The 14,570-nt window shown below is 42.9% G+C and overlaps 1 protein-coding gene across 2 annotated transcripts in view; it reads right to left on the reverse strand.

Moving 5' to 3' along the window:
- The window catches only part of LOC141111433 (cilia- and flagella-associated protein 337-like), an 89,723-nt gene that overhangs the window by 47,242 nt on the left and 27,911 nt on the right, over positions 1 to 14,570 (reverse strand). For both annotated transcript variants that reach the window (XM_073603734.1, XM_073603740.1), the window contains 3 exons: positions 13,425 to 13,576; positions 8,775 to 8,877; positions 6,904 to 7,010 (listed from right to left, as the gene is read on the reverse strand). In XM_073603734.1, the coding sequence (XP_073459835.1) occupies positions 6,904 to 7,010; positions 8,775 to 8,877; positions 13,425 to 13,576 (362 nt within the window). The remainder of the gene's footprint in view (positions 1 to 6,903; positions 7,011 to 8,774; positions 8,878 to 13,424; positions 13,577 to 14,570) is intronic.

Below are 14,570 nucleotides of genomic sequence, written 5' to 3' on the forward strand. Positions count from 1 at the left end.
ACCTATCTCAGAAAACTTCTGCAGTAAGGAGGTAAGCCTAGGTGCTAGAAACTCTTGATATACAGCGTAGAATTCGATGGGAATTCCATCCGGCCCAGGGGCCTTTCCTGATTGCATAGCGCCCAATGCTTCCTGTACTTCCTCTAAGGAGATATCCTTATCCAGCTCCTCGCGTTTCCCCGCCTCCAAGGAGGGGAGTGGGATCCGCTCCAGATACTGGAGTAGCTCACTGTTATCAAAGTTTGCTCTGGAAGAATATAGGTTTTGATAAAACTCAAGAAATCTCGCATTAATATCGGCTGGGGCCGTCAACAAATGGCCATCTAGTGCTTTCAAACTACCAATGTGAGTCATAGTATGCCGCCCCTTGGCCAGCCAAGCTAACAACCTACCATTCTTATCTCTGAATTCAAAAACCCTTTGTGCGCTGTCAAGCATTGATTTTTGCGTTAGATCAACCCTAAGAAGGGACAGTTCTCTCAGAGAATCCTGCCAGGGCACATAGTGAGCCTGGTCAGGAGTCTGCACATAAGCAGCTTCCCTCAACCTTGTCTGTTCCACCAGATGCCTCAGAGACTGCGCAGAACTCCTTTTTTTATTTGCTATGCGGGCCATGTATTCCCCCTGAGCCAAGATTTAAATGCATCCCACAGGACCAGCGGCCCAGTGGACTCATCATTGTTTATCCAGAAGTTACACAAAGTCTCGGGTAGCTCTTCCTGGATCTCAGGATCCATGATCCATTATTTAGACAAGCGCCACATACTTTCGCCCACCACATGAGAGAGTCGGATAGTAACCGATACTGGGGCATGATCCGAGATGCCTCGTGAAAGGATCTCTGCAGAGACCACCCTACGAAGTAGTGTAGGGGAGGCAAAAGCCAAGTCAATGCAGGACATGGTCCGGTATGTTGTAGAGAGGCATGTGTATGCCTTATCCGAGGGGTGAAAATGACGCCAGACATCTGTCATGTGGAAGGCGGAGGCCCAATGAGAGAGTCCATGCTGGGGTGGGCCCGAGGCATGTAGTCTGTCACTATCTCTGGAGGGGGCTAAATTAAAATCACCCATAAATAATACATTATCAACGTTGTATAATGTAACCTGTTGCATTAGCTCATGAAGGACATTAACGTCAGCAGGGGAAGGCAGATATATCCCCACTATTACAAAGGGAATCTCTGAGATCAGAGCATGTAGAAGAATGTATCTGCCCCCCGGGTCGAGTTTAACCTCCAAAATTTGAAATGGGAGGGATTTATTCACTAAAATACTAATTCCCCTGGCATAGTTAGAATATGGTGCATGGTAGTGCGCACCAACCCAGGCTTTTTTTAACCTAAGAATGTGGGAGCCCACAAGATGTGTCTCTTGAAGGATACACACCTGTGGGCGGAGCCTTCGCAGGTAGGCGAACACCAGCGAACGCTTGACAGCTGAATTAAGTCCTTTCAAATTCCACGATACCACCATACAATTAGCCATGGGAAGGGTGCAATATTAGCATTAGGAGTACAATGGTAATAATGCCTGGGGCCAGTACCCCCGGGGGGAACAACATCCCCCCAGGACACACCGGAGACCCATAGTACACAGATCATCAAGGTGGATCCGCTCTGTGCAGTAGGTACATATCATCTTACACTTGCACATAAAGACCAACAGTAATTTAAAACTACATAACTCAACATAGGAAAAATAAAAAAAAAGAACAACATAAAGAAAAAATAACATGGGCAACCAATTATGGGTAGCCGTAATCAACCTTCCCCTCCCCCCACCCCGTGCACCCCGAAAAAGTGAGGAGCACCTGAATCCCAAAAAACCCATAGTTCAAAAGGCCTCACATCATCCCCAGTAAATCAGGGATTTAGACGTGGATGTGGCTAGTTCCATCTTGGAGCTGGTGGAGTGATAAGAATTATAAAAATAAAAAAGGAAAAAGGAAAAAAGAAAAGAAGAAGAGTCTCATCTTACACCTGCTGGAGCAGGGGCACAATCTTCAGAGTCTGTTACTAGAGGTATCACAAGGTAAAAGAAGAGAACAATTTGAACAGATTCAAGGTAGTCCTGAAAATAAAAAAACAACAAAGGAGGACTGAAGAAAGGTTGTATGAGTATGATCTGCACCGCTGGACATAGTGTTTAGAGCTTCCCAAAGAACTGGGGATAAGCAGAGAAGTGAGTGCAAGTGTTATCCTAGCACAATCTGCACCATCCGCGGTTACAGCAATATTGTCACGAGTACCTGGTATAAGAGCAGGATCTAAAGCCGGGGGACAATCGGGGTTCCTCAGTCCAGCGATGCAAGAGAAGCAACTTGCCTGACAGCAAACAATGCAGGATGTATAGCGTAGTCCTCTTACGGTGGCAGAGTGTCCAACCAGGCAGATGCATCTCTAGGGCTGGTAAAGAAGCATGCCTTCTCTCCGTCAATCACACGCAGCTTAGCTGGAAACAAAATACTGTATTTTATACCTTTCCTCCGCAGGGCAGCTTTCACAGCGTCAAAGGAACGGCGTTGTCGTTGTGTTTCCATTGTGTAGTCTGGGAACAGTAGGAGCTTGGTATTTTGAAAAGGTAAGTCACCTGCAGCACGAGAGGCTCTAAGTAACTCATCTCGATCACGAAAATTTAGCAGCCTGAGAATGAAAGTCCGTGGAGGGGCCCCTTCAGGACCAGGTCTTGTCGGAACCCGGTGGGCTCTCTCCACCGCAAAGTAGGGGGAGAGCTGAGCTGCCGGTAGTAAGGAGCGCAGTGAGCCTTCTGTAAACTGGGACGGGGAACGGCCCTCTGCTCCCTCCGGTAGTCCCACAATCCTTAAGTTGTTTCTGCGGCTCCGGTTCTCGGCATCTTCCGCCCGATATTCAAGAGCCTTGACTTTCGTTTGTAGCGTACGGATAGAAGCAGCATGATTGGATACTGTATCCTCCACCGTTCCTACTCTGCCTCCGTTACTCTGGAGCGGATCCTGTCCAGGTCCTGCCAAATCAATCCTACGTCCAGTTGAACCTCCTCTATTTTAGATGCCAAGGTGGACTGGCATGAGGTAATTGCAGTTTGGCATGAGGTAATAGCCGCCATGATCTCCGGCAGCCCCAGAGACACTGGCGCAGGCTTCGCCTCATGGTCTGTTTGCGATGCCATATTGCTATGGCGAGCAGGAGATCTTACAGAGTAGGAGATCGGGCCAAGTCTCTACCAGGATATCTGGGGGGAATTTCAGTTTCTTACCCCTCTTCTGGTTGCCGGAGGTTTTAGAAGGCATCCAGGGATCACAGAGTCTCTTTTAGCAGGCAAATACACTAGGTACGGATAGATTTACCGGATCACACTCCAGGAGAGCTCAGGAACACGTCTGCTCAGTCTGCCATCCCGGCCACGCCCTATCTTTCATTCTTACTTAACCCCCCTAAAGCAGAACAGTGTATTGTAGAGCAATCTGTCTTTTATTGTGTCCCCTATGCATAGAGATATATTTGGGTGTGAAAGCAATGGAATCGGCCAATGGTAAGGTAATTATATTTAGATAATAAGATAATAGTCAGGACTAGTGTTTAAAGGTGAAATTGCACCTTTCAGATGCAATAGAAACTTGTATTGAAGTAATGCAGTGACAGTTCACAACAACCCAGAGGCACGCCTGCCCAACTGGGAACACTCAGGTTTTTTAACGATATAATAATGACAGGCATCAGCTGGGTTGACAGCATCTGTTAAGAAAGCACAATGTGGCCTGGGCATCTCGTGCCCAATCTGGAAAATTTTCAAAGGAGTTGGCACCCTATGCTTTCCCTCCTCGTCAGGAACCTTTCCCTACCACTAGTACTGTCCCTAACAGGCAGGGTACCTTTCCCTACACTGCTAACTCGCATAAAGTGCGTCAAACCTAGGAGCCAGGGCCTTAAATAGGCCCTGCCTGACCAAAGATGGCTGCTTGAGTAAAAAGGGGCAACAACATCCAATTAAGTGCTTCCCCAGTGACCCATGAAACCATAGAGCAACTATGTTCCTCTTGACTTTCTCTCCAGCTGTGGTGCCGCTGTGGAGAAAGTAGAATGCACCTGCCCGCATACTAGCTTGAGGTAAAACCTTGACCAAACAGGGAAAAATTCCTTCCTGATGCTTAAACAGTACTCACATAATTCACAGGGTCAACATATTGTTAAGAGTTTTGTTTTGAATTAGTGTGATTGATAGACTTCAAATGAGGATACAAATCTACTACAGAAGTCATGGTCTGCCACAGAGAGATTTACAGTGGTGCCTACTTGAATTACATTTCATAAGACTGGACAGTGTAGTGAATGTCCAAACCAAAAAAGATATCGAAGACAACACTGTGGATAGGTTTCCTTTAGAGCAAACCTCTCAGCCAATTAAAACAAAAAAGTCCTGCCTAATAGGCGGCATCACAAGAAGCACATTGCAAAGGGTTGGAGGACAAAGCATTGTTACTACTCTTCATTATTACAATGTCTCAAGAGGTTGTTTAAACTGAAGATGAACAGACACGGGTTCTTATTTATTTTAATGAGAGATTAAATTCAGAAGAACGGTTAACTACCTTGCATAGAGGGAATGCATCTGCTAATTGACACCATAAACACACATTTGGATAATTACAGGTTACGGGTTACATGAGATGTCAACGGCTTCATGTGATGTTGCTAAGCAAGCGTGTGGGCTACCAGCAACCATTGTATCTTTGCAAGGATAATACATACTACCTGAGATGTGATCACTTTACACAAATACAGTGAAATCCACACTAGAGCCAAAGTAAAAAAAATAGTCAGAAAGATAAATAGACTCAACTTTCACACTCTGTAGCCATAGAGCAAAGTCTTCTTAATCTGTGCTGTATAATACTAATCAATTGTCCTTGCATGTAATAGGGTATAGCACAGAGTCTCTCATCGAGTTTATCTATATAAATGTATTTATATTTAATAATTTTAGGTAATATTAATTTATTTTTCATAGCTATCTTTATTGTATATACATATTGATTATATAATAGTATTATATAATTTATTATTAATGTATTTATTTATTTATATCTATATTATGTATTAATGTGAGATTCAACCTTTGAATTACCTCTCTTTAAAAAAAAAAAAAAAAAACTTGTCATAGTCCTGCCAAATTTATCAGCCAATCATTCCTAGTTATACACTGAACATATGCACCTGGCGCTATCATTGGCAAATAATATTGATAATCCATTGTAAGTGATAATTTTTCTACCTCCTAGAGGTCAGTCAATCAGGGATTTTCTGCAGAGATAACAGTGTGTTTTGATTGATCATATCAACAATCATTTAAATTTACATCAAGCCCCCATTCACGCTGGATGTTTTTAACGCTGCTGTTTGGGGCGTCTGTCTTTTTTTTTTCTACCTCTAAATGCCCCTGCATGTTAGCTTATGTGTCCATGCACACATAAGTGTTTAGAGGAATTTATCACTTTTATTCCTATTACAACTATGACAAGGAATGTAAACATCCCTTGTAATAGAAATAAGCATGACAGGTCCTCTTTATTGAGAGATGGGGTCAAAAAGTACCTGGGGTCATGTACCTTTAAAAGCAAAAAAAAAAAATTACATTTTGCCTTAAAAAAAAAAAAAAAATCCTGTTTATCTGCCCCGAGAAGTAGACAGCAAAGGAAAATCGCTGCTCCAGGTGAGAAAACTCCAGGCACAATGAATAATATAAGACTCCTCACATGGGTGCAAGCCCCGGTTTGCCTGCTGTAGAAGACTGAATGAAGGAAGAAATTGGCTGCACACTGACGTGATTGAAGTCCATTTATTGAATGTTCCATGCAAACAATGACACACACCACGGTTGCAGTACCCGGAACAGAGTTGGACTAGGTGGACTTTGGTGATGAGTAAGCGCAGTGTAGCTGTGCGAAACTAGCCCACTTCTGTTCTGACTACTGCAACCATGGTGTCTGTCATTGTTTACATGGAACATTCAATAAATGGACTTCAATCACATCGGCGTGCAGAGAACTTCTTCCTTCATTCTATCTGCCTGAGAGACGGAAGTGACGTCAGATGTTGCTCTGATCCTCCAAGGGCATAGATCCGAGTGGTAGCTATCTTGCCCTCACTCAGCCGTACCGGATTGCCTTACCGATGGCTATGGTAAGCTCAGGAACCACCAGGATGCGGCGGGAGAGGGAGCACCTCTCCCATCCCCATAAGTAATCTTGCGGCAAATCTTCTGCTAGGACCACTTTTATCTGAAAGCTGGCTGCCTGACTGAAGAAAATATACCTGGGTGTGGCAGCTAACTGCTGCCATAACCCCGATATTTAACGTCAAAGTAATGACGTATATTTACAATTAGGCTTGGTTCACACCTAAACCAGCCACGGATCGCACAGCAACGATGTCCATCCCTGTTCTTCTTTTCAGGGATGAATCAGGGCAGAATCTTTTCCTGAATTCGGCCCTGAAACGGAGGCAAAGACGCACAGCGTTTCTGTGCAGTGCGCTCTGCAGCCACCCCAGAGAAATGTGAACCGGCTCCATAGAGAGCCAGTTACATTCTCCTGCTATGCGAATTGGATGCGGGTCAACCCAATCCAATTTGCATAGGTGTGAACCCCGCCTTAGGCGGTTGGCAAGTGGAAACATGTCCTTTCATAAAATACAGAGTCTTCAGTTACTGACTCCTTTCTAAAAATGCGAATGGCTCTGATTTAACAATGTGCAAGTATGTGGAAAGTGAAAACAAAATAAAGTCATAACTCCTGAACTGCACACTTGTTCTGGTTGAACGACTCCAATGGTATTGGTGATATTGAATCAGCATTGTAGTCAGGTAATTCGTATTTTGTTGAAGAAGGTGAGTAATAACAGCCCATAATTAACAGTTGAAATACCTGTTACCACCAGAGTCCAGTGCAAGGCATGTGACAGCTGACCATCCATCATCTGCTTGTACTTCACAGATAAGCTGTCCCGTCAAGAGATCCCAAGTCTTCAGAACCTGTATTCAATAATGTTCATTCATTATACACATTTTAATAAAGATGACTTCACAAGAATTAAGCGTCATACACATGATCGGATTGATGGCCAACAAAACCGTGGACTTTTGTCCGAAGGGCGTTGGGCCAAACTTGTCTTGCATACACATGGCAAGGAATTGTCGGCCAACAAACACGAACGTAGTGACGTACTACATGGTTTTTCAGCTCTTTAGCGCCACTCTTTGGGTTCCTTCTGCTAATTTTATGTTAGTAGAAGTTTGGTGAGTGTTGATTCGCTCTTTTCATTTCGCGCTTTTCAGTTTGTTTCTGAATGGCCGTTCGTCAACCAGCCATGTTGCGGAATCGGAGGAGATAACGTGTTATATATTATTGGCCTTGGAGTTATTGCTTTCGCATTATTTTTTTGGTTGAATAATGATTTGATTTGGTATATTTTCTATATTTTTGGATGCATAGAATGCACTTTTTTGGTTAGGTTCTATTGGCAGATAGCATGTCTAATTTTATTTGTTTTCTTTTTTTAATGCACAATACAAAAAAAATGTGTAGAATAATACTTGGCTATGTGTTTTACTTCAAATGACAGTTTGGGAGTAGGCAGTTACATTTAAAAAATACAATGTAAAATTGACAAGTGACACCAACACAGTTGTATCTTTAATCTTAAAAACTACAGGATAATGGTGTTCTGGTAACTTGCCCAAAAAAAAAAATTAAAAAAAAGCATAATAATAATATTCTTGATATCACTAGAAAAAAAAGGTTTTGAAAAATTGTTTGCCATAACTCCATCAGTATCACCAGCAAAGCAGCTTCATTATTATCCCATTAAAGAAGAAGAGAATATGCGCTGCATTTCGAGATTTCATAATTTGCCACGTCACGAATGTTAATCTCCATTACGAACGCTAGTTTACAAGACCGACCGCTTCTGGCTCATCCTTGCTTCCGAGCATGCGTGTTTGTACTTTGGACTTTTATCCGACGGACTTGTGTACACACGCTCAGAAAATCCAACAGACATTTGTTCGCGGAAAATTTTAAAACCTGCTAGCCAACATTTGTGCGCGGAAAATCCCACAACAATTTTCCAATGGAGCATACACATGGTCGGATTTTCTGCTAACAGTCATCACACATTTCCGGTCGGAAAATCCGATCATGTGTACGAGGCTATAAAGTGTACTGTGTCCAGAATATGAACTTCGAATTTGGTTTCTATTCATCTCTACTGGCAACCTAAATGCGGTGTGAATTTGCTGTGATTGTTACATGAGAATTGTGTCAAAACGCTGTGTAAAAAAGGTGCCTGTCTCAGGGCCAAAATTTGGTCTTTGAGCTTCTTAGCCGTGAAAATCCATGCTTAGGGCAGCTCATTCAAGTGAATGGGCTGCCTTATGTGCGACATGCGGAATTGCATGAAAAGCGCCCTCACAAAATCGCAAATGGGAATGTGAAGTGTGAATGAGGCCTTAGAGCCACGTTGCTAAGTCACGCACCAAATTATGAAAGCCTTGCTACAGTTTTCTTGCAATTTCTGACTCCTGCAAACACATTCAGGTAGTTATGTGCAACATTTGTGTCACAGACAAAATTCTGCAACAGATTCAAATACACCTTAAACACTGTTGCATAAAGCTGAGTTAAAAAGCGAGAGGTCATTTTAGCTCAATATAGAATATCCATCCCATCACCCCCCCCCCCCCCCCCCCCCCCAAAGTATTTAGGCTTGATTAGGGCAGGACAAAGGTGTAACTTACAGAAGCCTCTGAGCAGCTAATTATCTGGTGATGGAAATGATTATATAGACAGCTGGTGACAGGCTCATTGTGAGAAACAGATGACGGTCCATTTTGTGTAGCACTGTAATAGCAAACAAAAAATCAATCGCAGAGGATGAAGCTACCATACAGAATACAAAGTGTTTGATGAAACTGTTTATTAAAAATAACATTGTAGCATGACAGATAAACCATGAAGTCAGTGAAGCTCTTCCAATGTAAGTGCCGGTTCACACTACAGCGACTTGGGATCCGACTTGTCAGACCTCAAGTCACACCGAGTCGCTGGACATAAGAAATTCCATTGAAGTGAATGAGAGCTGTCTTAATGTACACTACTGAAGTCACTCCAACTTCAGAAAAGGTTCCTGTACTACTTCAAGGCGACTTCTAGCCGACTTGTACCCATAGATTTCAATGGAAGTTGCCTCCATGTCGGATCCTTATCTTAATTGATGTGATTTGGATCCGGAAATACAGGAAGATTATCCAGGAATTCCCTGAAGTTGCCTTGCAAAGTCGTGCCAACTTTCAAGTCGCTGTAGTGTGAACCGTCACAATAGCTCACCTTAGAGAACTACAGTACTTTTCCCATGTAACACTGGAGATTAATATTGGGACCATAAACTCTTATTATAAGATTCTATCTGAAGTTTTAAAACATAGTTTCTTTTCATATGAAAATAATACAAATACCTATTCCAACTGATGAGCCAAAAAGACAGAAAGATTTTTTATTAGGCTTTAAAGTGGAACTTCACCCACAAGGGGAAGTTCTGCTTTTCCACCTCCTCCCACCCTCCTCCCCCCTTTTTGGACACTTATTTTTCGGGGGGTTTTGACAGGTACCTGCCCCCCCACTTCCACTCAGATCGTCCCATTACCTGCAGCCTTCTGGAACATGTCACAGGTCCCAGAAGCCTGCGGAACCATTCACAAAGCGCAGCGGGAACAGTGGGAAGCTGACTGTGAAGCCACAAAGAATCACACCCAGCTTCCTTTAACAAATATGCAGGCACCAGGGGCACGAAGACTGGCAAAGAAGTGGCCTGGGTGAGGATGGCACTGGATTCTTGTACAGGTACGTGTCTATTTACTAAAGGCAGCAGCTACAGTATTTGTAGCTACTGACTTTACATTTTTTGGGGGGAGAGCCTGAAGCTCCTCTTTAACCACTTCAGCTTCGGAAGGTTTACCCCCCTTCCTGGCAAGGCCATTTTTTGCGATACGGCACTGCGTTATTTTAATTGACAATTGCGCGGGTGTGCGATGCTGTACCCAAATAAAATGTATGTCCTTTTTTCCCATAAATAGAGCTTTCTTTTAGTGGTATTTGATCACCTCTGCGGTTTTTATTTGTACAAAAAAAGACCAACAATTTCGATAAAAAAAACTATATTTTTTACTTTCTGTTATAAAACATTCTCAATAAAAAAATGTAAAAAATCAAATTTCTTCATCAATTTAGGCCAATATGTATTCTGCTACATGTTTTTGGTAAAAAAAAATCCCAATAAGTGTATATTGATTGGTTTGCACAATTGGTTTGGGATAATTTTATTTACTTTTTTTATTTTATTTTTATTTTATTTTTATTTTTACCAGTAATGACGGCAATCAACAACTGATAGCAGGACTGCGATATTGCGGCGGACAAATTGGACTTCTAACTCATACTTTTGACACTTTTTGGGGACCAGTGACACTAATACACAAAAAAATATACACTGTCGCTGTACTAATGACACTGGCAGGGAGTTAACATCAGGGGCGATCAAAGGGTTAACTGTGTTCCCTAGGAGCGACTAATAAGGCCTGGTTCACACCTATGCATTTTTTAGTGCGTTTTCAGTTTTGCAGAAACACGCTACAGTTCATTTAACATGGTTTCCTATGGATGTAGTTCACATCTGTGCATTTTATGGACAGGGCCAGGGTTTTTTTTTCTGGTTTTTGGTTCCATAGACTTCAACGGTTTAAAGATGTGTATTGAAAAACGCAAAATGCACCTGCAATATGCAAACTGCGACCTGCACAAGTGGGAATCAAGCCTAAGGCTGGATTCACACCTATGCATTTTTAGTCCTTTTTGCATTTTGCAGATCTGCACTACAGAACGTGTTCCATAGGAAACCATGTAAATGGACTGTACTGCAAATCTGCAAAATGCAAAAAGCACTAAAACTGCATAGGTGTGAATCCAGCCTAACTGTGGGGGAATGTAAAAATCCATGTTCCTGCTTAGCAGAAACACAAGATCAGCACATTCCCCTCTCACAAAACAGCGCTCTGCCTTGTTTACATAGGCAGACCACTGTTCTGCCTTTCTCCCGAATGATCGTTGGGTCCTGGCGGAAACTGCGTCTGACAGACCCGCTGATTGGCTCCCGCTGTGTTCAATCACATCGGGAGCAGGTCGCCGGCGGCACACCTGCGTGCCCCAGACCCGGAAGTGCCAAATCAAGTACTAGGTAAGTGATCTGGCACAGAGCGGCCAGCCTGCCACACTAAATCTACCGTGGACGGTCCGCAACTGGTTACGTCTGTTTTTATTTGTCCTGTCTCTGTACCAATTGGAAGAGGTTGTTTTACTAAGACTGGAGAGTACAAAATCTGGTGCAACTCTGCATAGAAACCAATCAGCTTCCAGCTTTTTTTTTTACTAAAGCTTAACCGAACAAGCTGAAGTTAGAAGCTGATTGGTTACCATGCACAGCTGCACCAGATTTTGCACTCTCCAGTTTTAGTAAATCAAACCCTGTGTCAGCAACAAAGCCCTTTTTTTACCATGGTAAGGTTAAAAGGAAATTTAATAAACCATTACCAACACTTTGCTGGCAATAGGTTCCTTTAGCACTACCTGCACCTAATTTGGCAAACATTTGCACCAGTCTTAATAACATTACCAACGTGGTCGACACATTCAGGTAGTTCTAATTACTGCCACTTTAAGAACCTGCTGAAATGCCTGTACTCAAAGTGGGCCCATGCATATGGCAGCTTCCCACACAGGTCTCCATCCTCCATCCCATTCAGCTGTCAGCCAGGAGATTCTCCAATTGAAAGCTAAGTGTATACAAAGGGAACAAGGATAGTGATGATGTCCTTACCCAAATATGGCAATGCCCAACATCCAATACTAAAAAAGATCTGGCTTTAGATACACTTGAATGTTTGCATGGATGAGTAAAACTGTCTTAATGGCAGGTGGGTATCCTGAGTAAGGCATGAAACTGGGAATGCTTTATCTGCACAAAACTCAGTTTTTAAATTTATATAAAGCCAAAGCATTTTTAGTTTTGGATAGTGTAGGGATGGGTTAAAACTCCTGTCAATTTATTGTGCCAAAGATGCAACAGGAAGTGAGTAGACATCTCTAAAGCTCAGTTCACACTGCCGCGACTTGTCATGCAACTGGAGATTTCAAAGTCGCATGACAAGTCTCCTCTTAACTGCAGTGGAACCGTTAGAATCGGTGCAACTTAAGTCGGAGTGACTTCGAAAAAGGTTCCTGCATTACTTTGGGGCTTCTTCATCTGGGGTGACTTCATCATGACTTGCATTGACTACTGTTAATGAAGTCGCAAGCAAGCCACAATGAAGTCGCGAAGGATGTCGGCTGTCAAAGTTGCGCGACTTTGAAACCACATAGATGTGGCTCCATTGTGGCTCCATGTAAACAAGGCCTGCAAGGCTGAAACTCATTTACATCTGCTGCCTGTGTCTTTTATGGAGAATCAATAAATGTTGAAGATTTTAAAGAGCAAGCAAGGAGTTGCGGACCATCTTTTTTTCGTGATTGCTACTGCAGCTGTGCGACTGCCTCTCTGCACCCAGGTAGCTCTAAACAATCTTCTGATCATATTGGGAAGTAGCACCCTACTTCTGCTTTAATTTAATAGCTCCATTCACACCTGCGCATTTGCGATTGTGGGCAGAATTGCCGCAATTGCTATGCAAAAATGACAAATCACACAATGCTTGTTCAATTGCCATTCATTTTCAATGGCACCTAAATGCAGGTGTGATTTTGCAGCGATTTCCTCAATAAATCGTGGCAAACTGCAACGCGTGAAGCTGTCCCCCAAAAGAAGCTCCTGCTCCTTTTTGAGCTACAATCTTCGAGCGACAATCGTGGCAGAATCGTGGTAACATCACACCTGCATTTAGGTGCCATTAAAAATGAATGGCACCTGAACAAGTGTGCGATTTGTCATTTTTTCACAGCATTTTGGGATCGCGAGCAGAATCACAGTAATTCTGCCTGCAATTGCAAACGTCCAGGTGTGAATGGAGCCTTAAAAAATGGGAATTCCCATCTTATCTAGTTGTTACCAAAACAGGTGACCCCTGAGTGATATGCTCCCACCTTGTGGACTTTCCATCACTTTCTGTCTTGGAAAAAAAAAGTTTTGCCTTTACATGCTGTACCAAAGTTCAAAACCAAAAAAAAACAAGCACAACCACAACTGATGTTTACATTTTTGGAAGTATTTGTTCTGTAAACCCGCAGTTTTTTTTTTTTTGTTTTTTTGTGAAATTTAATTTAACAGAGAATGACATTATCAGAAGAATATCCATAGTAGAAAGTGAATAACTGTCATTTATGTCATAATGTACACTACGTACCTTTCTTGTATCTGCAATAGAGCAAGGGCATCAGTTGCTAGGTAGAGGGCATGGAGCTGATGTGAAAAGTAACATGTAGCAAGTTCTCCTTTGATCTGACTTGCTTTAGATATAACATTGAGAAGACAGCTGTGATTTTCAATGTCCCATACCTATTAGTTACAAATAGTTACATTGTTATTTAATTTGAAAAAACAAAACAAAAAAACAAATGCAGATCAAATTCAGCCTCTCATTAATTCTGAGCTTGATCCTAGAGGAAGGCAAAACAACCCCCACAGGCTAAACTGCAAGAGTCTGCAGTTTAGGTACAGGGTTTCCCTGAAGGCAATGGTGATGCTGCCTTCCCAGGACGCTGATGTGAAATTTAGGGAAAGGGGGAAAGATTCCCTTTAACGGGGGGTTCTAAACTTTCCCTATTATAACCAAAACTACAAAAAGTTTAGACTATACATACACTATATTGCCAAAAGTATTGGGACGCCTGCCTTTACACGCACATGAACTTTAATGGCATCCCAGTCCTAGTGTGTAGGGGTTCAATACTAAGTTGGCCCTCCCTTTGCAGCTATAATAGCTTCAACTGTTCTGGGAAGGCTGTCGAGTTGAGGCGCAGGCCAGTCAAGTACCTCCTCCCCAAACTCGCTCATCCACACTATATTGCCCAAAGTATTGGGCCACCCCTCCAAATCATAGTGGAGGGAGATTATGGTGTGGTATTGTTTTTTAGTGGTTGGGCTTGGCCCCTTAGTTCCAGTGAAGGGAACTCTTGAGGCGTCAGTATACCAAGACATTTTGGACAATTTCATGCTCCCAACTTTGTGGGAACAGTTTGGGGAGGGCCCCTTCCTGTTCCAACATGACTGCGCACCAGTGCACAAAGCAAGGTCCATAAAGACATGGGTGAGCGAGTTTGGGGTGCAGGAACTTGACTGGCCTGCACAGAGACTGCGAGCCAGGCCTTCTCGTCCAACATCAGTGCCTGACCTCATAAATGCTTTTCTGGAAGAATGGTCAAACATTCCCATAGACACACTCCTAAACCTTGTGGACAGCCTTCCCAGAAGAGTTGAAGCTGTTATAGCTGCAAAGGGTGGGCCAACTCAATATTGAACCCTACGGACTAAGACTGGGTTTCCTTTAAAG

This window comes from Aquarana catesbeiana, linkage group LG01 (assembly GCF_042186555.1).
Source record: "Aquarana catesbeiana isolate 2022-GZ linkage group LG01, ASM4218655v1, whole genome shotgun sequence".
Taxonomy (NCBI): domain Eukaryota; kingdom Metazoa; phylum Chordata; class Amphibia; order Anura; family Ranidae; genus Aquarana; species Aquarana catesbeiana.